Source organism: Solanum verrucosum, unplaced genomic scaffold (genome assembly GCF_900185275.1).
Source record: "Solanum verrucosum unplaced genomic scaffold, falcon-dt-bn FXZP01000261.1, whole genome shotgun sequence".
NCBI lineage: Eukaryota > Viridiplantae > Streptophyta > Magnoliopsida > Solanales > Solanaceae > Solanum > Solanum verrucosum.
Window position 1 is genome coordinate 13,455,113 of NW_026019969.1, and position 24,981 is coordinate 13,480,093.

The 24,981-nt window shown below is 35.1% G+C and overlaps 4 protein-coding genes and 1 pseudogene across 4 annotated transcripts; 1 reads left to right on the forward strand and 4 right to left on the reverse strand.

The window, feature by feature from the left end:
- Window positions 1-542: 542 nt before the first annotated feature.
- Window positions 543-1,150, reverse strand: LOC125815088 (methyl jasmonate esterase 1-like; annotated as a pseudogene).
- A 690-nt stretch (window positions 1,151-1,840) lies between these two features.
- Window positions 1,841-2,953, reverse strand: LOC125816076 (methyl jasmonate esterase 1-like). Its single transcript, XM_049495671.1, has 3 exons — window positions 2,576-2,953; window positions 2,347-2,475; window positions 1,841-2,169 (listed from the first exon to the last, which is right to left on the reverse strand). The coding sequence occupies exons 1-3, from the start codon at window positions 2,945-2,947 to the stop codon at window positions 1,885-1,887; spliced, it is 786 nt and encodes a 261-aa protein (XP_049351628.1). The 5' UTR covers window positions 2,948-2,953; the 3' UTR covers window positions 1,841-1,884.
- Window positions 2,954-3,639: 686 nt separating this feature from the next.
- LOC125816074 (methyl jasmonate esterase 1-like) lies at window positions 3,640-4,817 on the reverse strand. The gene is made up of 3 exons (XM_049495667.1): window positions 4,377-4,817; window positions 4,143-4,280; window positions 3,640-3,924 (listed from the first exon to the last, which is right to left on the reverse strand). Exons 1-3 carry the CDS (start codon window positions 4,815-4,817, stop codon window positions 3,640-3,642), a joined length of 864 nt encoding a protein of 287 aa, XP_049351624.1.
- Window positions 4,818-10,668: 5,851 nt separating this feature from the next.
- LOC125816073 (methyl jasmonate esterase 1-like) lies at window positions 10,669-11,925 on the reverse strand. The gene is made up of 3 exons (XM_049495666.1): window positions 11,426-11,925; window positions 11,199-11,327; window positions 10,669-10,968 (listed from the first exon to the last, which is right to left on the reverse strand). Exons 1-3 carry the CDS (start codon window positions 11,897-11,899, stop codon window positions 10,684-10,686), a joined length of 888 nt encoding a protein of 295 aa, XP_049351623.1. The 5' UTR covers window positions 11,900-11,925; the 3' UTR covers window positions 10,669-10,683.
- Window positions 11,926-14,908: 2,983 nt separating this feature from the next.
- Window positions 14,909-24,587, forward strand: LOC125815089 (uncharacterized). Its single transcript, XM_049494483.1, has 12 exons — window positions 14,909-15,079; window positions 15,172-15,599; window positions 15,680-15,804; window positions 15,892-15,973; window positions 16,194-16,311; window positions 16,898-17,341; window positions 19,309-19,378; window positions 19,476-19,640; window positions 19,745-20,638; window positions 21,107-22,159; window positions 22,269-24,003; window positions 24,134-24,587. The coding sequence occupies exons 1-12, from the start codon at window positions 14,909-14,911 to the stop codon at window positions 24,585-24,587; spliced, it is 5,739 nt and encodes a 1,912-aa protein (XP_049350440.1).
- The last annotated feature ends 394 nt before the right edge of the window (window positions 24,588-24,981 follow it).

A 24,981-nucleotide genomic window follows, 5' to 3' on the forward strand; every position in this document is an offset into this window, starting at 1 on the left:
ATTGGTTTGCCAAAGTACATCCTACAACAGGCATTCCACTAAATGCTACTATCGTCTTGGGTAAGTAGTGTTAAACTATGTCATCATCTGATCTAAAAGCTTAAAGTTATCTTGAACAGATTTCTGTGTCATTGGACTACCATCTTGCATCGCCTAAATATATTTAAACTTTTTCTTTTTCATTTAGAACGTTGTGGGTTGCTCCAGAGTCCGCCTGTACTACAAACTTCTTTTTCTTAGCAAATGGCCTCAATAAGCTCTTGTTCATCTACATCATATTTTTCATTCATATTGTTCTGATTCTTCAGTATCAACATCTGTATCCTCTTCCCATTGATGAGATTTATTCAAATTGAACTGAAATTCAGTAATTTCAGAAAATAGAGGTTATTTATTGATGATAATTCCAAACACTGAAATTACAACGAAAGGAAATGACAGTCAAAAGGAAATGTTTGAAATATCAAATATATGTGAATTGACTGAAGTTTTGTTATCAGCTTTAGCTCACAATTATTCTTCTTAATCATCAACAACTCTAATTAGGTATACTTGTTGGCATTGCCCAGAAGAGTAGTAAAAAGTTGTTGGGGCTTAGACATCATGGTCACGTGGTCAGAGCCGTCGATCTCTTCCACTTCATCAGGTGGATTCTTTTCAATCATCAACTGTTGAAAGTCCTTCTTCAGACCTTTATTTTCAGCAACCACAATGAACACTCGTCTAACTGATCCATACTTTTCCCTCGAAAGAACTATCTCCTTAGCAACATCTTCCACAGGGTATAAATAAAATGGCCTTACTAGAAATGGCGAGTCCTCCAAGGCTATGGCCTACAACAACTACTTTTTAATCAGCAGGAAGTGAAGTCGTGAACTCCATTAGCGGACTCAAGTAATCAGAAAAATTTGGGATTTCGTGGGCCTGTTTCGGGTTGATCCCTGAAGCACCCAAGTCAATATATAGCTGTGACATTATGCCCTGAAGATCTCATCAATGCCACAATCTTGTACCAGCACCAGGCTCCATGGCATGCTGAATGAACAAGCACAAAGTGCTTTTTAGCTTTAGGCTTTGACACAACAGCATTTGCATGTTGCCACTTGCTTTTCTCCGTATCTTTTTTTCCTTCTTTTAAGAATGAAAACATAATATGAAACATTACAAAGGTAGTTTTATAATTCAAGGAGTTTGGTTTCTGCTAACTTACTTCCCTGCACAAGCAACCCCACGTTGGCTATTATTTGAGGGCTGAGGCATCGGCTATTTATATTCGGGGTCCGGGTTCATGCTCCCCTCCCTAGATTCTTTAAATCTTTCAAATTGTTGATATTTCCTAAATTTTTTTAATCACTGTAAAATTTTATGACCAAACTGGCCCTTAGTTAAAAGAATATATTTAGTGATGGAGTTACAGTTTTATGCTTTAAGTTAATCGTTTGTTTCCAAATTTAGTGTTTATTTGGAATGAACTTTCAAAATTTGGTGTTTTTTTTAACGAACTTTCATTTACCATTATTGTTCTTTTTATTGTTCCCAATTAAAATAAAATTGTAGTCTTCTAAAAGATTTACTTGGATTACTCGGTCGGTATAAAAATTATGTACCATTATTGTTCTTTTCATTGATGAGATTTTAGTTACTGTTTGCTCTTGAACCAAATTGAGTAGTTACAGGACATAGAGATTGTTTATTGATTTCAATTCCAAATACTGAAATTACAACTGAAAGGAAATAACAACTGAAAGAGACTAATTGAAATATCAAATTAACTAGATCAATAGGACTTATATGGAAGAATTGAGAGTCATATAAATGCATCAGATATGTGAATTGACTGAAGTTTTGTTCTCACACTTATTCTTCTTAATCAACATCTTGATCTTAGGTATACTTGTTAGCAATGCTTAGAAGAGTAGTAAAAAGTTGTTGCGGCTTAGACATCATGATCATTGTGTCAGAGCCCTGGATCTCTTTCACTTCATCTGGTGGATTCTTTTCAATCATCAACCATTGAAATTCCTTTTTCAAAAGTTTATCTTCAACAGCAACAATGAATGCTCGCCTAACTGATCCATACCTTTTGTTTGTAATAACTATCTCCTTAGAAACATCTTCCACACTGTAAAAGCTTATTGGCCTTACTAGTGTAGAGGCCAACGCCAAATCCTAACTCCAGCAAGGAAAAAAACCCGATTTAAACCATGCAGCTCTAAGTTATTGTCGCCATTAAGTACCTGAATACTAGATCAGTAATTTTTTGGCGAAAGGAGTCACTTTAGGGCCATTCTCATGACCAGAATAACAAAACTTATTGGCTATATATTTGAATTATGCTTTGCTTACCTGAATTGAGCTCCGCTGGTAAACATCAGTTTCCATGTACTTTGGACCTAGGATGTAGGTGGTTGGAGGATTTGTAGGCCCATTATCGTATATAATATGATTATCAGGTTGAGATATTGACTTGAATAACTGTAACAAAGTATTTTTAGTTTCAAATATGTAAAAGCTAGTTGCATAAACATAACAGATCATCTCATTGCTAATTATTGGAAATATGGAACATCGCTACCTCAGTGTAGATTGTGGTAACATTGATATTTGGACCAGGCATATGAGCACTGACAAATACAGCAACTGAAATTTTTTCTGGAAAGGTTTCCATGGCTTTAGAAATGGCGAGTCCACCATAGCTATGGCCTACAAGAACGACTTTTTCATGTGCAGGAAGAGAAGCCATGAACTCCATTAGCGGAATCAAGTAATCAGAAAAAAGTGGAACTTCGAAGGTCTGTTTCGGGTTGATTCCTGAAGCAGCCAAGTCCAGAGCTGTGACATTATGCCCTGAAGATCTCAGCAGTGCCACAATCTTGTACCAGGACCAGGCTCCATGACATGCCGCGTGAACAAGTACAAAGTGCTTCTTAGCTTTAGGCTCTAACATAGTAGCATCTGCCTGTTGTGACTTGCTTTTCTCCATATCTTCTTTCCTTTTATGAGCAGATGGTTTCAAACCATACAAGGAAACTTTATATATAATTACAGGAGTTTGGTTTGTGCTAACTTTCTTCCATCCAGATGCAACCCCACGTTGGCTATTATTTGAGGCATTTGATATTTTTTTTAAGAGGAGTTTGACTTTTGGATAACTTATTTCCATGCAAAGCTGGCAACCCGCACTGGCTATTATTTGAGGCATTGGCTACTTGTATTCATAGGGGTGGGAGGTCCCAGGTTCTCGTGGACCCATTCTCCCATCCCTAGATCATATAAAGGAGTGTTAGATTTTGTAAAAAATAGTTAAATATAAATGTGTGAACTCACACTTACATTGATAATTGGGTGCACCTATCTGAGTGAGCTTAGAAATTTAACTGTTTGATCTTGAACTAAAATTAAGTTGTTACAGGACATAGAGGTTGTTTATTGATGTCAATTCCAAATACTGAAATTACAATGAAAGGAAATAACAACTGAAAGAAACTGACTGAAATATCAAACTAACTAACTCAGCAGTAGAACTTATATGGAAGAATTGAAATAGTCATATCAATGCATCAGAAATGTGAATTGACTGAAGTTTTATTCTCAGCCTTAATTACACCTGTTTCTCTTATTCTTCTTAATTAAGATCTCTTAGCTATACTTGTTAGATATGCTTAAAAGTGTAGTTAAAAGTTGTTTGGGCTTAGACATCATGATCATGTGGTCAGATCCCTCGATCTCTTCCACGTCATCTGCTGAATTCTTTTCAATCATCCACTTTTGAAATTCCTTCTTCAGAAGGTTATCATCAGCAGCAACAATGAATACTCGCCTAACTGATCCATACCTTCTGCTTGACACGACTATCTCCTTAGAAACATCTTCCACACTATATATGTATATCGGCCTTAAGACTGTAGTGGCCAGCACGAAATCCTAACATCAAGAAGGGAAAATAACTGAATTAAGTCAGTTTCATGTCAATGTTGCGGTAAGTACTCAAATAGATCTATAATTTGGATAAACTAGTTTAAATGTTTGCCTACTAATAATTTTTGGCAAAGCAAGTCATTAGTCACTTTAGGGCCATTCACTTGACCAGAATAACAGAACTTGGCTATTTCAATTATGTATTTGTATTATGCTTTGGTTACCTGAATTGGACTCTTATTGTAAAACTTAGTTGCCAAGTACTTGGGACCATAACTCAAGGTTGTTGGAGGATTGGTAGGTCCATTATCATAAGTAACACGATTATCAAGTGCAGATAATACACCAGTGAATGCCAAGAGCTGTAACAAAGTATACTTAGTTTCAAATATGTGAAAGTGTAAGCAAACATAACAGATCATCTCATGGCTAAAGTTAGGAATATGAAAAATTGGAACCTCGGTGTAGATGGTGGTTGCATTGAGAATTTGACCAGGCATTAGAGCAGTGACAAATACAGCAACTGAAATCTTTTCCGGAAAGCTTTCCATGGCTTTAGAAATGGCAAAGCCACCAAATTCATGGCCTACAAGGACCACTTTTTCATGTGCAGGAAGTGAAACCATGAACTTCATTAGGGGACTAAAGTAATCGGACAAATGTGGGACTTCAAGGGCCTGCTTGGGGTTGATACCTGAAGCCGCCAAGTCAATTGCTGTGACATTATGCCCTGAAGATCTCATCAATGCCACAATCTTATACCAGCACCTGGCTCCATGGCTTCCCCTATGAACCAACACGAAGTGCTTCTTAGCTTTAGGCCCTGGCAAGGTTGCATTTGCATATGGCAACACAAGTATTAGAATTACTAGACTTGTCAGAAACTTGCTTTTCTCCATATCTTTTTTCCCTTCTTTTGAAAAATGAGCACATAATATGAAAGACATGGAAGCTTTATAGTTGGAGGAGTTTGGTTTCTGCTCAAGTTGACTATTATTTGAGGAAGTGGCAAGCAATGTAGTAGAAGCTGGTGCAATCCTGGGGATGGTAGCCTCACTATTAGTAGTTTGCCAAATTACATAATACTTCAGGCACTCCACTAAGGGTGTGTTTGGTATCATGGAAAATGTTTTCTTAGAAAATGTTTTCCTGGAAAACAAGTTAATTTTTTACTTATTTTCTCATGTTTGGTTGGTGAGTAGAAAATATTTTTCGAAAAAGATTTTTAGTGTTTGATTTATGAATGAAAAATGTTTTTGAGAAATATCTTTTATTTATATTAGAGTAGAAAATAATTTTTGAAATTGAAAATATTTTTTAAAAACAAACTTAAATTTTTTTGGGGGGTGGGGACAGGTAGGGGGGGGAGGGGGTCGAGGGGGTCGAGGGTAGAGGTGAAATTTTGAAATTTTGAAATTGAAAATAGTTTTTAAAAACAAACTTAAACTTTTTTTTTTGGAGGGTGGGGGGTCGAGTGTAGGGGTGAAAAAATAAAATTTTGAAGTTGAAAATATTTTTTAAAAACAAACTCAATTTGTTTTTTTTTTTTGGGGGGGGGGGGTGTGGCCGGGGAGGGGGGTGGATGGTCGAGGATCGGGATGAAAAAATAAAAATTTGAAGTTGAAAATATTTTTTAAAAACAAACTTAAATTTTTTTCTTTTTGAAGGGGGTGGGGGCCTGGGGGTGAGGGTAGGGGGTAAAAAAATAAAAAATTAGAAATATCATTTAAAAACAACTTTTAATATTATTTTTTTGGGAGTGAGTGGTGGTAGGGGTGAGGGTGGGGTAAAAAAATTGAATTTAAAAACAAGCTTTAAAATTATTATTTTTGGGGGGTGGTTGGGGTCTGGTTTGAGGATATGGACAAAATAAATTGATTTTTTTAACAAAAAGTTAATTGTAATTTGAAGTTGGAAGAGAATTTTGAAAAATGTTTTCCTTAAATTTTGAAGGGAAGTCATTTTTCTTAAATTTGAGGAAAATGAATTGATTTGAAAAACATTTAACCCAACTAAACATGAAAAAATTGGAAAATGTTTTCCAACATACCAAACACACCTTAAATGCTACTCAGTTTTTCTTTAAGTTTTGTCTTAATAAGAAAATAGAAGGAACCAGTAGACCAGTTCACTGATCGGCTTCATACTTAATGATTTCGTGCACTATAAATGGTAACAGTGATAAATAAAAAGTGTAAGGAACTTGTCTTACCTTGTCCTGAAGTTATTCTAATCTTGAGTCTCCGTTCAATTTAAATGATGCCTTTAATTGTTGAGAAAAGTAGGAGCTTTATGAGAAAATGGGTCCTGTGAGGGAGTCATGCGACAACAACAACAACATATCCAGTGAAATTCCACAAATATGAGAGCGGCTATAATTTAATGTTTTGGCTCACTTACCTCCGTATACTCTGAATCACTGATCATATATTTCCATCTACTACTATGACCTTCATTTCCTGCACTATTTATTCATATTGTTCTAATTCTTCAGCATCAACATCTATCTCCTCTTCCCATTGATGAGATTTAACCAAATTGAACTAAAATTCAGTAATTTCATGAAATAGAGGTTGCTTATTGATGTCCGTTCCAAAAACTGAAATTATAATGGAAAAAAATAACAACTGAAAGAAAATGGTTGAAATGTCAAATTGATTAACATGATAATAAGGACTTCCATAGAAGAACTGAGATCGCCATATAATATAAATGCATTAGATATGTGAATTGACTGAAGTTACATTCTCAGCCTTACAAATGTCCCCTTACTTTTTATAATTAAAAGCTCGTATCTATACTTGTTTGCAATGATCACAAAAGTAGTATAAAGTTGTTGGAGCATAGACATCATGGTTGCGTGGTCAGAGCCCTCGATCTCTTCCACAAAAGTAGTATAAAGTTGTTGGAGCATAGACATCATGGTCGCGTGGTCAGAGCCCTCGATCTCTTCCACTTCATCTGGTGGATTCTTTTCAATCATCCACTGTTGAAATCCAGAGCTTTATTTTTGAGTAGTAACAATGAGCATTCTCCTAACTGATCCACACCTTTTGCTCAAAAGAATTATCTCCTTAGAAACATTTTCCACGTGGTATAAAATAAAATATCCTTACTAGTTTAGTGGCCAGCGCCAAATCCTAACACCAAGAATTGAAAAAAAAATAAAAATTTATTAGTTCCAAGTTGATGTTATGATTAAGTACTTGCATAAACCTGTATTTTGGATAAAATAATAAAATCATCCAGTAGGTGATACCTACTAAAAAAATTTGCAAAAGAAAAATATATTTTCAAATGCCTACCATTCTCATGACCAGAATAATAGAGGCAGCTTTATAATTAGAGGAGTTTGGTTTCTGCTAACTTACTTTCATGCACAAGCAAACCCACAGTAGCTATTTTTGAGTTTGACTTTTGCTAACTTACTTCCATGAACAAGAAATCGTTGTAGGGGTTTGGTGCAAGCCTAGGGAGTGTGGCCTATCTATTAGTTTCCATGCTAGACTAAGCAAGGTACCTTTGTGACTTCTTGGTTTGGCGAAGCACATCCTACAACAGGAACTTCACTAAATGCTATTATCGTCTTCAGTAAGTAATGTTTAATTCTGTGACTGTGATCATCTGATCTAAAAGTTTAAGTTTTTAGACAAAATAATGAACTGAAATCATATTTTTAGTTGCACTTTATTCTATCACAAGAACAGAACAGATTTCTCAATCATTGGACTACCATCTTGCATCACCTAAATCAACAGTTCTTAGCTATACTTGTTGGCAATGCTCAAAAGAGTGGTATAAAGTTGTTGCGGCTTAAACATCATGGTGTGGTCAAAGCCCTGGATCTCATCCACTTCATCAGCTGGATTTTTTTCAATCATCAAACGTAAAAATTCCTTCTTAAAAGCTTTATTTTCAAACTTTAGTAGCAATAATGAGCATTCGTCTAACTGATCCATACTTTTTGCTTGAAAGAACTATCTCGTTAAACATCTACTGCATTGTATAAATAAAAGAAAAGGCTCAAACATACTATCTTTTTTTTTTCTTTTTTTTTTCAAACATACTATCGAAATTTGAGAAAAAACTTATTTATGTTATCCGTTACAAATTTGGCTCATTTATATCATTATTTTTGAGAAAAACTCCATTCATGTCATTATTTTTAAACTTCAGTTTAAAAACATTTTCTTACACGTGGCCAATTATAATTCGGCCATGTTATTAATTATCTTTTTTCAAAAAAAATCTAAAATCATTTGTGAAATTAAAAAATCTACCCGTATTAAAAAAATATGGAAATTAGTCCTAAAATTTTGAAAATCTGCTTTGATTTGTGTTTTCGATATTAAATCTTTGTTTACTAGTGTTTTTTGAGTCTATGTTCAAAATTTAAGTGATTTGGAATTGGGTAAAAAATTCTGCCATTAAATTAAAAGATGTTGAAGTTTTGAAACTTTGAATAAATTTTAAGTGGGTCATGTTGAGTTAGGTTAATTTGAGCTCAAAAGATATTAAGTTTTGGTATCTAAGTCGGAGGGAGCTACTCTTGAAATTTGAGGTGAAGAAGTTGGAAATTTGAGAATTCTTGGTGTTTTTCATATATTCTTGGTGTTCTTGAAGAAGAAGAAACAAAAAAGTACATTTGATCTAAAATCCAATTGAAAAATGTTAAAAGTTGTTTGGAGTTTTGTGAGGTAAAAGATTGTTTTGCAAAATCGAATTTAAAAAATAATAGCATGGATGACATATTTGAACCTTTTCCCAAGCGGCAATGACATGGACGAACTAACCTTTAAGGAAGAGAAGGGTCTAAAATGCCCCTCAAATATTTGAATTGATACAAAACTACCCTTCATTCACCTATCAGCCTTAAAATACCCCTGATGTCCACCTTTCGGCTCAAAAATATCCTTGATGTTAATCCTTTGACTCATATTTGCTCTTATTTTTAATAGTTCCCTTAAAGTGAAATTATTAAATATTTATTTATTATATTGCTTAATGTGATCGGTCCAAATTTAAACCCTTCTCAAATAAATAATAAAAATAATATTTTTAAAAATTCTAATTTTCTATAAAACCACTTATGATTCATATTTTGACCCGATACACTTGAAAAAAATATTAAAAAATAATTAACTTCATGATATCTTCCTATTGGCCTATTTTAAATCGACCCCAATTTATTATAACGTAACCCAACTCATAAATGGGAATCCAACTAAAATCCATACTTACCCCGACTGATTGTCCATCTAAAAAAATTATTATTTTCATTGATATAAAATTTTCTCTGAATTATCCAAATGTCTTGTTCATTTTCTCTTTTATTCCTTTTTGTAATCTCTTAATCTTAATTAGGATATCTGAGACTCAAACTTGAAATGAACTCACATATTTATATTCTTTTAAGTAGTATTATTGTCATGATGGGATGAGGGTGGGGATAAGAGAAATAATTATTTTTATTATTTTATTTTTAATTTTGGGTACACACAAAAGAAAAATGCAATATTTATACATATTTGCTTAATTGAGTCATCTTTTATTGAACTAGTTATTCTATATGAATGCATTGTTATTTTCCTCCTTTTTTTCTCTCTTGTTTGTCATAAATTTTTTTAAAAATTTAAATGGTGGACAAGATCCAAATAGAAAAAAAAATGAAAGAGATAGGAAGTGAACGGCCGGGGAGGGAGGAGTAGAGAGTAGATGCACCTTTTTATAATTTTAAATTTACTATGAAATTCAAAATCAAGTCAATCATGTGAGCTTATATATCAAGTAATTTCAAATTATTTTAATGGAAAAGGACCTAAAATGCCCTTAAACTATGACATTTGGTACAATATTACCCTCCATCCACCTAATGAGTATGATCCGTTAGACATAAGGGTATTTTTGAGCCGAAAGGTGGATGTCAGGGGTATTTTAGAGCCGATAGGTGGATGGAGGGTAATTTTGTACCAATTCAAATACTTGAGGGGCATTTTAGGCCCTTCTCCGTAATATAAATAAGTTTTTTCTCAAAGTTTAATAACATATTTGAACCTTTTCCCAAAAAAAATATTTAGTGATGGAGTTATAGTTTTATACTTTCGTTTGGTTGGGAATAAGTTATCCCAGGATAACTTATCCTGGGGTTAGCTATCCTAGGATAACTTATCCCATCACTATGATATAAATGGTGGGATAAGTTATCCCAAACATGACAACCAAACAAGATACAAAAACTTTATTCCATCACTATTTTCTTATCTCATCACTATTTATTTCTATAATTGTTTGTTTGCAAAATTTAGTGTTTATTTGGAATGAACTTCCAAAATTTCTTTTTTTAAAGCCACTAGCTTGACCCTCAACGTATTGTTAGTAGAGCCGTCCAGTCAGTGCATCGACGCAAATGACCTCAGTGGGATCAATGAACTATTGTTCATCTATAGCATATTCCACATTCATATGTTCTAATTCTTCAGTATCAACTTCTACGTCCTCATCCCATCGACGAGATTTAACTGTTTAGTCTTGAACCAAATTGAACTAATATTCAGTAATTATAGGAAATAGAGGGTTATTTATTGATGTCATTTCCAAACACTGAAATTCCAACAAAAGGGAACAACAGCTGAAAGAGAACATAGTTGAAATATCAAATCAACTAGGACTTGTATGAAAGAACTGAGATCACCAGATATGTGAATTGACTGGAGTTTTATTGATCTCAGCCTTACACATGCCCCCCTTATTCTTCTTAATTAACTATTAGTTATACTTTTTGGCAATTCTCATAAGACTAGTAAAAAGTTGTTGGGGCTTAGACATCATCATCATTGTGTCAGAGCCCTGGATCTCTTCCACTTCATCTGGTGGATTCTTTTCAATCATCAACCGTTGAAATTCCTTCTTCAGAAGTCTATCTTCAACAGCAACAATGAACGCTCGCCTAACTGATCCATACCTTTTGTTTGTGATAACTACCTCCTTAGAAGTATCCTCCACACTGTAATAGCGTGTTGGCCTTACTAGTGTATAGGCCAACGTCAAATCCTAACACCAACAAGGAAAAAAACCCGATTTAAATCAGTTCCAAATTGTTGTCGCCATTAACTACTTGAATAGATCTATAATTTGGATAAACTCTTGAAATATTCCAATAGGTGAAGCCTACTAATAATTTTTGGCGAAAGAAGTCACTTTAGGGACATTCTCATGACCAGAACAACAAAACTTATTGGCTATTTCAATTATACTATATATTTGAATTATGCTTTGCTTACCTGAAATGGGCTCCGCTGGTACATATTAGTTTCCATGTACTTAGGACCTGGGATGAAGATTGTTGGAGGATTCGTAGGACCATTATTGTATATAAAACGATTATCAGGTCGAGATACTGACTTGAGTAACTGTAACAAAGTATATTTAGTTTCAAACATGTACAAGCATAAATGAACATATAACAGATCATCTCATTGCTAAAGTTGGGAATATGGAACATTGGTACCTCAGTGTAGACTGTGGTTACATTGATTTTTGGACCAGGCATCAGAGCAGTGACAAATATGGCAACTGAAATTTTTGCTGGAAAGGTTTCCATGGCTTTAGCAATGGCGAGTCCACCATAGGTATGGCCTACAAGAACCACTTTTTCATGTGCAGGAAGAGAAGCCATGAACTCCATTAGCGGAACCAAGTAATCAGAAAAAAGTGGGACTTGGAAGGTCTGTTTCGGGTTGATTCCTGAAGCAGCCAAGTCCAGAGCAGTGACATTATGCCCTGAAGATCTGAGCAATGCCACGATCTTGTACCAGCACCAGGCTCCATGGCCTGCTGTGTGAACAAGCACAAAGTTCTTCTTAACTTCAGGCTCTGACAAGGTTGCATTTGCATATGACAACAAAAGTATTACAACTACTAGACTTGTTAGAAACTTGGTTTTCTCCATATCTTTTTCCCTTCTTTTGAAGAATGAGCACATTATATGAACAATTACAAGGGTAGCTTTATAATCCGATCGAGGAGTTTGGTTTCTGCAACTTACTTCCATGCACAAGCAATGTAGTATGTAGGGGGTGGTACAAGCCTAGGGATTGTTGTCTCTCTATTAATAGTCACGCTTGGCATATGAAAAATTATGAGCCATGCACTGGCATGTTTTCAGGGCAGGTCAATTTGAGCATACTCCACGTTAATTCATCTAAAAGTAGGGCTGATTTTGACTGTGTAGTCCATAGACCATATTGATCCATAAGATTACTAGTCAATATTTTTTTTTTTCATTATTTATGTGATAAATTAGATTTAACCAACAATGAAAATAATGTTTTATTTAGTAATTAACAAAAGAAATTGAACTTTCTAATTGTTAGAATTAGGGTATTGGGCTATGACCTATTACTTAGTTCATCTCAACCCAGTAACCTTCAAAGTTTGGGCGGGTCATGTTATTGATCCTGTCCATTTTGACCCCTCCAAATTTAGCTCAAACTTCCCATTTGACACCTCTATTAATATACTGAATATGAGCCAAAACTATTGGATTCGAATGAACCCATATATTTATCTTGAATGTTTTTCTTGGTATTTTAATCATTCACCAAGTCAACTAAAGGAAGAGCTGTATAATTAAAAAGTTCAGCTGTCTTAAAATCATGACCATGTAATCTAATCCTTCAACTTCTTCCACTGGATCAATCATCAATTCTTTAAGTCTACTGGGCTACCTTATCTTCATCATATACAATAAACACTCAATTAACACATCCATAATTCTGTTAGGACAAAGCTAGTTTCTTTGAAATGTATTATTCATGTACAAATACAGTTATCATAGAAAATGAAAATGGATCTCTAATTTGCATTGGTTTGTTATTCATATCACGCTGATGAGATTTAACTGTTTGGTCTTTAACATAAATTAAGTAATTACATGAAATAGAGGTTGTTTATTGATGTCATGAATTCATGAAATGTCAAATTGATTAGCATGATAATAAGGACTTCGATGAAAGTACTGAGATCGCCATATAAATGCATTAGGTATGCGAATTGACTTGAGCTATATTCTCAGCCTTACACATGTCCGCCTTATTCTTCTTAATTAACAGCTACTATTATTTGAGGCAGTTGATTTTTAGAGGAGTTTGGCTATTATTTGGTTAAGTGGGCAAGCAAGGTATCTCTAGGCTTGTGACTTCTTGGATTTCCAAAGCACATCCTACTAAAGGCACTCCACTAAATGCTATTATCGTCTTCGGTAACTAGTGTTTAACTCTGTAATCATCTGATGTAAAAGTTTAAGTTATTAGAGAAATAATGAACTGAAATCAAAATTTTAAACAACATTTTAGTTGCACATTAATGAGTTAATATCTTTGATGGTCACTCAACTATCAACTTTTTTCACAGAAAGTCACTTAACTTTGATTTTCAACTCAAAAGTCACTCAACTATGGAATCTTTGCATAGAAAGTCATTCAACCTATTTAATTGTTCTTTTCATTAAAATTTGGTGACATTGAATTTTTATTTCTAACTAAAATTTTAAGAAATAAATATATATCCATTTAAATAAATGACCCGACCCGCTAAAAATATAATATTGATCCTCTTAATTTACCTTTATTTTCCAAAATTATTTTCTCTGTCTCCCATTCTTCTCCTTTGCCTTATTTTTTTAAAAAAAAATTCTCAATTTCAGCCTCTTCTTCCTTCTTTTAGTTAGGTCCTGACAAGTTCATATGGCAACGGAGACTGACTCTTTTTTCTCCATATCTTTTGAAGGATGAGCACATAATTTTTTACTTTTCTTATGTAGTTGTAACACGTTTCAACTATCTTATGTGTTTATGCAAAATCTTATACTAAATCACTTGAAAGAGAACGAGTATATAGATATATATATTATAAGGGAAGAGACACAATTATTGTTATTCTTTCTGAAAAATTGCATCCCTTTAGAAGGGATTGTCTTAATAGAAATCGACGACACTTTTTCTTTGCTCACTTCTTATCTTAATCTCTCAAGTTCTTGTGAAAGGATTTTATTGAAGATTCTTCCCCGAAATCAAGAACAAACTTCTGTAACATGTATGCAATTATAGCCTATGACTATTTCGGTGTAGTCCGTGTTTCATAAACAAGTTATTGTTAGGACGAAATAATTAAATGTCATGCATAAGCTAGCGAAACAATTCTCGAAAGATCATTAGTAAAAAGACAAACAAGAAATTCATCTATATTAATATATATTTTTTTATTTTTTTTTATATCTATACTACATTAAAAACATGAACTCCAAAAGAGCAATGTTAAATTACGTAAATACACCTCACTTAAAACTTAAGAAGATTACGCAGATACCCCTCACATAAAACTTATAAAGATTACGCAAATACCCTTAAATTTTTTTAAAAAAACCTAACTACGCATCCCTCCCGCAACAAACACCTTGCCTAGCCTACGAATAGACACCACTTTCCCTGGACAGACTCCACGCTTTCACTGGAAAGACACCAACTTTCCCCTGCAACTGCCCAACGTCTAAAAAATTACCAATCAACACAACCTCTGGAGATTTCTCTAATTATATCAGCCACCGGCACAACACCGTTTCCCAATAATAATTCAACTTGTGCATAAGACGCAAAGGTATGCCATTTTTCCTCTTCTGAAACAAGCCAAATTTTAAAAAACTCAAGTCTCACATATGCACTTTCTAATTAAATTAGGTGAATATTGATCATCCATCTGCAACCACATTACAATATTGGACTTGTCTTTTAAATATTTCACTCCGCATCAAAAGTTGTAAGTTTTCACTCTGTTTAAGTTTCCTGTTATGCTTTTCATTGGACTACTTGCAGCACATACATTGCTACAACATACTTACTTATTCCTTTGTTTTAACTACTACACACTGCGGCCTTGAATTACTATTGATATTCACTTTCCGCTATGCACCTCTAACCATCCAGATTCATCACAAATGGCGACCGAAACTGAACTATCAAAGCAGTGTGTCCCCATCAACAAGATACCAAAACACTCTGTTGATTGGGTGATGCGAGTATTAGTTATTCGCAAGGGTTCTGTAATTTCGTACAGCAATACTCGCCATGAAGGGACTTTCCAAACTGTAATATTAGTGGACGATGAGGTAACACTTTTGCTCAGCTTATATGTTATCGTTCCCATTTATTCCCGTTTTACTTCTCTAATGACATCACATATCGCTTACATCAATACTAGGGGACAAAGTTGCAAGCAACGCTATTTAACAAGCATATCGACACATGGAAAGACTTCTTGAAGACAAATAAGACGTACTACATTGCTAACGGGTTGTTGGATCGGGTTAATCCCAACTACACTTCCGTGCACAAAGAGATTGAACTGACCATTACAGATAACACAATCATAAGGGAGAGCGACCATGTTGTTTCAACACACAACTTCTCTAATGGTTTTGTATCTTTGGAACAGGCAGAGAAATTGCCTAATGGTGCCATATTTGGTAACTCTTCATACGACTTGTTAATAATTTTTGTCAATTACATCATACAGATCACTAATTTATATATCCGCTATTCAGACTTGCTTTGCGTGTTAGTTACGGTGAATCCCATCATTGAAAAAGGCGATAGCAAAAGATGCGAAATTGTTGTTACAAATGAACTGTAAGTTGCCCTTCTTTGTTCTCCACTGTCCATAATAATCTGGCAGTGCACTGACAGTACTTATCTAATTCATAATCCAGCATGGACTGTACGACTGTTACTCTGTGGGGAGATTTTGCACTAAACGACGGCGCCTTTCTTGAAAAGCTTAAAGATGACCAACCTATTCTAGGCTTATGTGACGTGCGAGTCTCAATCTATAAAGGTATAGACAACCTCTCCTATTTGCTGATTGTACAAATTTCAAGTATATTTGCTAATTTCTCGAATAAATATGTTGATTCCAATGTAGGGATTTTTGGGATATCAACTCTTCCCGTGAGCAGTGTGTTGATCAATCCAATCTTTCAAAAAGCACTAGATCTTCGCGCATGGTACAAAACCTCATTAACTAATATGCTCGACAATTTTTATTTACCGTTACTTCCACAACTTATGTTCAAACAAGAATTTAACAACATAGCCACAATTTGTTTATAGGGAGAACTATATACAACCATGCCTATCAAGTTAAATTTTAATCTAACAAATTTTAAACCCACAAACATTTCCTCAATTATGTGCTACAATTAACTCACCTCTTTCGATATACAGGCGTGAAGTCATAAAGGCCGAAAAGAAAGCTATCACAACCACACCAAGTAAGGTAATGAGAAAAGCCACAGAAGTGACATTACCCAATATTATGGATGGCACGCTTGCTGATACACAGGTACCTCCAAAACGACACTTTACCTATCCAAACAGGACCATTGTTTACCAAAAATAATGTTGTATATTGGCTATTAACAATGTCCAGGGAGCTTTATACAAGTTCAAAGCCAAAATTATAGACATACTCAATACAGATGAACCATGGTACTCGTCCTGCAAAAAGTGCCACAAGAAAGTGCAAGTTAAACAACATACAACGACATGTCCCAATTGCAACATCCAGAATGTGGAGTATGAAATGAGGTTAGACTTGCCTAAAATAAGCAATCAACATTTTATGATAATATACAACCAGTTTAACTATGAACTCTAACTTATTCACCTTATTTTAAAGATACTACTGACGGCTTGAAGTTTGTGCTGGAGAACAACGTGCTCGGGTTATACTATTTGATGCGGCACAAATGTTAGTAGGTTACAATGTCGAAGAGTACATCAAAACAACCTCGGAAAATGTATGCCTTGTACTTCTAACATCTTACACCATATTTCAACGTACTTTAATCCCAACAATAAATAAGTGTATGACTAACTTTCAGAACTATTTTTATGCTAATATATCCAATTGTTGACATTTCTTACAGAAGGAAGAATGTATGTACTACCACAGATTGGTGTTGATTAAAGACAAGGAATTCAACTTCCTTGTCCGCATCGATATGAATAATTCAAACCCGCGAAGGAGTCTAATTGCTCAGGAAATACATGCCATTGAAGATGAAGCGGTAATTATAATGTCAGATGAATCAAAATCACTAACACCACCCACAAACAGGGGCAAGAAATCCACTGCGTTAGAAAGACATGGTCTTGAAGATAAATCACCAATCATAGTGGAAGAACCACAAAATGTGAAGCCGCGAAGGAAGAGGTCTAAGAAATCCAATGCGCTACATGTCCTTGAAGATGAAGCACCAAACATAGTGGCGGAAGTACAATCCGTAAGGCTGCGAACAAAGAGGGGCAAGAAATCCAATATGCAACAAATACATGTTGTTGGAGAAGAATCACCAAACATAGTGGAAGAAGTACGATCCGTTATGCCAACAACAAGCACGAGCAAGAAAATCAACAATGAACATCTCCAAATTAAAACTAAGTTCACAAAAGTCGAGTCATAATAGATGACTTCGTTGATAGTGTTACCGAGCATAATGTATGTATGTTAGTAATGTCTGTATTTTAATGGCTTCATCGGCTGCTTTAACTAATATATATATATATGTTTATTATTACCTAATTAAGTGTGAATTATGCAAATAATAGCACCTTAATAATTCAAATCTAAATCGCTTAGGCTGTTGTTTATAATATCCTATCTACCCCCCCCCCCTCTCTCCACCCATAAAATAACGTATATTCATCACATTTAAAACGATTAAACCATTGAATAAAAATACTCAATTAACCAACCATAAAGTAGTATTACTTAGAAACATTGAATATAAAGCCTAAAATATCCATTATAACTAACACATCTACCATTGCACGAGAAATTCGTTAAAGTAAAGACAATGTCCTAGACCGAGAAATATTGATACAAACACGAATAACTCTTACGCGAGAAATGTTTCCTCTTACGACTTTAAGGACTAACGCAACAAAAGAAATACTAAGAAACTTCAAATTTACATTTAAAAAAACAAAACATGAAAATACACTAACCCCAGGGAAGACCCATCACCGAAAACATTTTTTAAATAACAACATCCTCACTACACTTTCAAATTTACAAACAACAAGAAACCTCCTAAAAGCCAATAAGCAAATCAATACACTTTAAACATACTACTACGGTAAATAATAAGCAACATGTAAAATAGAGATTTAATTATTCCACTAATTCGACAGTACAATTGTAAGCTATCGAACGTCGACGTCAATGGCACCTCTGGAGCATCGCGCCCATCCAGAAGAGTTACAACCTCCTGAAAAGTTACAACCACACCCAAAAGAGGCCAATTGAAGCAATTCCAACCGTTCGCCGAGGATACCTTTAAAACAAACGCCCAATGCCAATGCACATCAAACTAAAAGGAACAGAAAAAACTTTGAGAAATTGCTAAGATCTTGCCGCGCCATTACAATACTACTATCTGTACGACTTTACTGAACGGGCACATCTGCATAAATTTCTGAATTGTTTGGGAGAATTGCCAATCCAAACTACAAACTGTAAGTAACAAATCATTCATTTTTACCATTGTTCAATGTTCTTACTACTCTGCCTTTGTGAACATCTCTCAATAATCTCTGATTTGGTACACTCATGCTGAGATTTGTTCGGCTAACCTGCATGCGTTTTATAATTTAGAATTCCCTCCCAAACTCCGCTACTTTGAAAGGAATATGGCCGAATTACACAAAAGAAGTATATGACAGTCATACATGATGGTAACAAAAATAGGAAACCTGACAGCCCATCTCCCTAACCCCCATGACATAGGAAAACCATACTTGAATAATAATCGCTATGCTCGCGAGGAAGTTGTTGACTATTACTACTATTTGCTTCAACCTGGTAAACTAAGGAAAGGGTTACAAAAGACTCTGCCCACACGCTTAAGGGATGCACACCCATTAAATAAGATGAAGATGAAAATTCAATAAGTATATGCTACAAAGAGGACCTTAGTTGAAGATGTCTAACAAAATAAACCACCAATGCTCTGATTGTCGGTTGATCAGGACTCACTAGCATATAGATGCTGATGTATGGACTTGCCCTAGACTAAAAATGTACATCAGTACTCCTACAAAAAAAATAACCCAGTCACACTTGCACACACACGTTAATAAAATTTTAGTAAAAAGATTGTGATAGTGGACCATGATGAAGATGTCCTTAAAATTATTACATATATTGTACAATAACTTGAATATGTGGTATTGTGTTTACATTGACCGTATGACTTTCATGATTACTACCTGATTGACTATTTTAGAGAAAAATTGAAACAACTGATGCATTTACATACTCACAATATTCAAACAGGTCACTCATTACTCAAAGAGAGGATTATCAAACATGGACTGCCAATCTAATCAACGGGTCAAAACAATAGGTCAGAAATACGTGCCCTAAATTTAATCATTACTTTTAAAAGCAAGACCAAATCAAAGTGAGAAAACACTAACATGCTAACATCACAAATTCAATAGGACACAAACGTAAAATACTGACAGATGTAGAAAGGGCATTGCGAAGGGTGCAAAAATATACTGCCTCTACAAAGCCATCAGAAGTTGGATATATAGAACCAAAGCTGAAGAAGCGGAAAAAAAGTTGGCTACTTCAAGCTTTATCAGAGGAGAACTATAATGAAGGTAAATTGACTAAAATATATTACACTACAACTTACACACCTTTAAGTGAAGTCACCAAAGAAATATGTTATGCTAAAAAACTCAATTTTGAATTGTGAATGTAGGCGAAACAAATGTGAACTTATCAACAACATCAACTCATAAGCTGCAAAAACAATTGGATTGCATCTATTGTCATGCCATGAGGCTTGAATATGAGCCACCAACATTTTGTTGCGCAAGTGGATATATTCAGTTGGCCCCCGACGAAGTTGGAGAGGACTTATACAAATTATTTACAGATGAGTCCAAAGAAGCCATCATATTTCGGAAACATATTCGAGCGTATAATAGCATCTTTGCTTTTACATCATTTGGAGTACAACTCAACAAAGAACTGGCATCTTCAAGGAAAGGCATTTACAGCTTTAAGGCGCAAGGACAAATCTATCACGACCTACCATCATTGATCCCGAAGGATGACAGGCCACGTTACTTCCAGCTATACTTCTATGATACAGATCATGAAGTCGCCAACAGAATGTCAATACTACAAGATGCTAATTTATCCGAGGAAGTCATGAAAAAAATCAGGAAAATAATGGAGCAAAATCCATATGCAAAATTTTTTACACAACTAAAGCATCATTCAAATTTTCAGAACTTAGAAATACGCATAGCTGCAAATGCTTCTTTAGATCAACGGGTGTATAACAAACCTTCAGTAGATCAAGTTGCGGCAATTTGGGTAGACGGAAACAATCCAAATATCTCATTTGAAAGAGATATTGTAGTACACGAACATTCCGGGAACAAACATCGAGTAAAACATTATTATGGTTGTTATGATCCTCTACAGTATCCATTGATTCTACCAAATGGTGAAGGAGGTTGGCATCAAGGAATAGTGAAATCTCACAATCCAAATATCACCATTCCTACATATACAACAACAGCTGCCAACATATGCCCTCGATCATATGCCAGTGCAACAGAGGTTTTGAACAATGAAGAACAAGGTTAGCACATTTACATTCTGCCATCAATCAAGTAATTCACCCCCCACACATAGTATAATAAGAAACTCAATTAATTTTCCGACTAACAGCTTCATATGGAGAACAAATCTAAGGCAACAAATATCAAACAACAACAATATATGTAATTGCTTAAAAAACATGTTCCAGAGGGGTAGTAATTAAATTCAATGAATGTGGTAAACTAACACAACTACATGCAAAGAAATATATTCTACTATAATATACTTGTGAACGTGATGTGGTAATAATATAATATTCAAAGAAGGCCACACATACCTCATGATAAACTGCACTCAAAACTAAACTTATTTAAATTATTTGTAGGTGTACGACGCGAAATAAGAGGTTATGTTTCATGTAGAGAGTACTACTGCTATAAACTACAAGTACGAACGAATGACAAAACAATTTTGTTGCTATCTGGTAGATTGTTACAACAATTTGTAGTGGACATGTACATAAAATTAGAAACCACGCGACTTGAATATTATAGATTCGAACAATCAAATTACAGAAGAGAGATATTACAAGGTATCGTTGATAGTGTTACGGCAGGCGAATGCAGAGGAGAGAAGGTCGGGCAAAGGGTCTTACTACCAGGGTCATTCATTGGAGGCCCGAGGGATATGCGACGACGCTATATGGATGCTATGGCACTGGTACAAGAGTATGGAAGACCAGATCTATTTATCACCATGACGTGTAACCCTGAATGGACAGAGATTCAAGAACAACTATGTGCGGGGCAAGTCGCTCAAGATCGTCCAGATTTGGTGACTAGAGTGTTTAGGGCAAAATTGCAGGACCTGAAAGACCAAATATTTAAAAAGGAAATTTTTGGCCCGACAGCAGCACATGTTTTTGTAGTTGAATTTCAGAAGAGAGGCCTACCACATATACACCTACTACTAATTTTAAAACAAGGTCATAAAATAACATCAGCAGATCAGTATGATCGATATATTTCGGCAGAGTTGCCTGCTAAGGATAAGCAGCCAGAATTACATGAATTGGTTATTAAGCATATGATTCATGGTCCTTGTGGTATAAAACGACAATCAAGTCCATGTATGAAGGACGGACAATGTAAGTTTCACTACCTCCGAGCATTCAACAACAAAACAATACAAAGGAGAGATGGATATCCTATTTACCGAAGAAAAAATGATGGGAGGACAAGCGAGGTTCGAGGAATGAAGATGAATAATCAGTGGGTTGTCCCTTATAATCCATATTTATTGAAGAGATATAATTGCCACATTAATGTAGAGGTTTGCTCAGGTGTTAAAGCAATAAAGTACCTGTACAAGTATATATATAAAGGACATGATAAGTGTGCAGTTTACATTGAGTCAGACGAGGGTGAAAAATTCATAGATGAAATTCGAAGCTTTCAAGATGCACGTTGGGTGTCACCACCTGAAGCGATGTGGAGGATTTACGAGTTTACTCTAAGAGAAATGCAACCAGCTGTTATAAACCTACAACTACATCTACCCGGTAAACAAGCATGTATCCTAAAACATATTCTCAGATAGTATAAATACAAGTCACAGTTCTCCAATCAAAGCGATTAATATTAATAATAAGCTTCTGTTTTAAAATGTAGTCTACTATTGGAAGAAGCAAAATCTTCAAAATATTGCAGGCTCCCAGTTTGTACAACAAACTATGTTTACTGAGTATTTCAGGATGTGCTTGAATGACACTGACGCTCGCAATTATCTATATAGAGAATTCCCCAAGCATTATGTTTGGAATTCCCAATCTAAAGTTTGGACTAAAAGAAAATCGCGCTCCGTGATCGGCAAAATAAATGTTGGTAAGTATTACACTTTGATATGTGGCATTTATGAGTTAAACAATAAACTAACTAGGATGATCGAAATCACAGCTAATCCTAGAGAAGGAGAAAGGTATTACGAGAGATTATTATTAAATCATGTTCGAGGTCCGACATCATTTGAAGACTTACTCACTGTTAATGGAATACATTGTCATACTTTCAAAGAAGCTGCCAAGGAAAGAGGTTTATTAGAATCAGATGATAGCATTTCAGAATGCTTACGCGAGGCTGTAATCTTTAAGATGCCTGTAGCTCTTCGAATGTTGTTTGCGACAATTTTAGTTCATTGCAACCCAACAGATGTAAGAAGACTATGGGACACATATTATAACGATATGTCAGACGACTTTCAGAGGACCCATGCCAAATCAGCCGAGGCCAAACTCCAAAGTACGTTGAAAAGTGTAAATTCATACTTGGAGAGTATGGGTCAAAGTGTTGCAAAATTTGATATGCCACAAATCCAACAAGAATTACATCAAGGTGACACATATGAATGCCGAGAAATAGTCGAAGAAAGGTCTGTGAAGGTGCCAACTGAAGATATGGAGGCACAATCAAAGTTGAATGAACAACAAACGCAAGCATTCAAGACTATCTTGCAAAGGACCGACTCTGGAACACCAGGATTATTCTTTGTAGATGGACCCGGTGGAACTGGAAAAACATATCTATATCGGGCATTGCTGGCACATATAAGATCAAGAGGTATGATAGCATTGGCATCCGCCAGCAGCGGGGTAGCAGCAGCAATCTTACCGGGAGGTCGTACAGCTCACTCGAGATTTGGAATACCTCTACAAGCTAATGAAACAACAATGACAAATATGTCAAAACAAAGTGGCGGGGCTAAACTTATTAAACAAGCCAAACTAATAATATGGGACGAAGCACCAATGGCTAAGAGACACGCAATTGAAACAGTCGACAGAAGCTTTCGTGATATAATGGAAAAAAATGTACCTTTTGGGGGAAAAGTAATGGTATTTGGAGGTGACTTTCGACAAGTGCTACCGGTGGTTCCAAAATCAACACGAGCAGAGACAGTGGATGCAAGTTTGGTAAGGTCATATTTGTGGCCTTTGATGGAAAAAATTCATTTAACATCCAACATGAGGGCAAGAACAGATCCAAATTTTAGCAACTTCTTGATTCGTGTTGGAAACGGCGAAGAGAACACAATACGGGATAATTTAATACTACTACCACAACAAATAGTGGTCCACCCAACTGGTCAGGGTAAGGCAGAAGAATGCTTGGTAACAGAAATTTTTAAAGGGCTACAACAAAATTACAGATCGGCAAAGTTTATTACTGAAAGGGCAATCTTAGCAAGTCGAAATGAATTCGTAGATAATATAAATGAAATGATGATTACTCGATTCCCAGGAGAAACCAGAACATATATCAGTTTCGACTCGGCAGAAGATGATACCAATAATTACTATCAAGAAGAATACCTAAATACATTAACTCCAAATGGTCTGCCGCCACATAGGTACATCAATATACTCAATCTGTCGTTAACATTTTAATTATTATATTAGTTTGAATTCCTGTACCAGATCAACAACAAAGGTGTGGTAAAATACATAACATCATATGTATCTTTAAATTAAACATATTAGGTTGGTTTTGAAAGAGAATGCGCCTATCATGATGCTGCGCAATTTAGACCCATCAAATGGTTTATGCAATGGGACACGATTGATTTGTAGAGGTTTTGACAACAATGTCGTGCATGCAGAAATAACTACAGGAGAATTTGCAACAAAACATGTGTTTATACCAAGAATCCAATTATCGCCGCCTGAGAATGAAGGATATCCTTTTAAATTTATTCGGAAGCAATTTCCAATACGTCTATGTTTTGCCATGACAATAAATAAGGCTCAAGGTCAAACGATACCTAATGTGGGATTATATCTTCCCCAACATGTTTTCTCCCATGGGCAACTATATGTAGCTTTATCAAGAGGAATCTCAATGGCAACAACAAAGGTATTGGTTATGACTGAACAACCAGATACGGGGACAGGGACATATGCAAGAAATATCGTATACAAGGAAGTATTAGGTTAGCGACGCTTTCAATCTTTAGTAGCGTAATCAAGTTGGAATAAAAATAACTTATTACATGTAGCTAATGAAAATGTCTTTGGTCATATTTATAGGTCCTGTTGAAAAAGAGACGAGCTAACCATCAAAATGCAACTTCTGAAGCAAATACAACTATTGTGAAAAATTTGATATTGATAGTTAGGATACAAATGACTTCAAACTCTTGGAAGGTATCCTCTATTTTAGAACAATGTCATAAACACAACCAATTGTAGCTTCGAGCAGTCTTACATATCCGCTTATTCATTTGAACTTCCACACCATTAAATGCATCTAATAAATTCAAGACAATTTTCAGAAATGGAGTATTATTTCAAAACAAATATCTGGTAGCTAACGAACATCCATACAAACA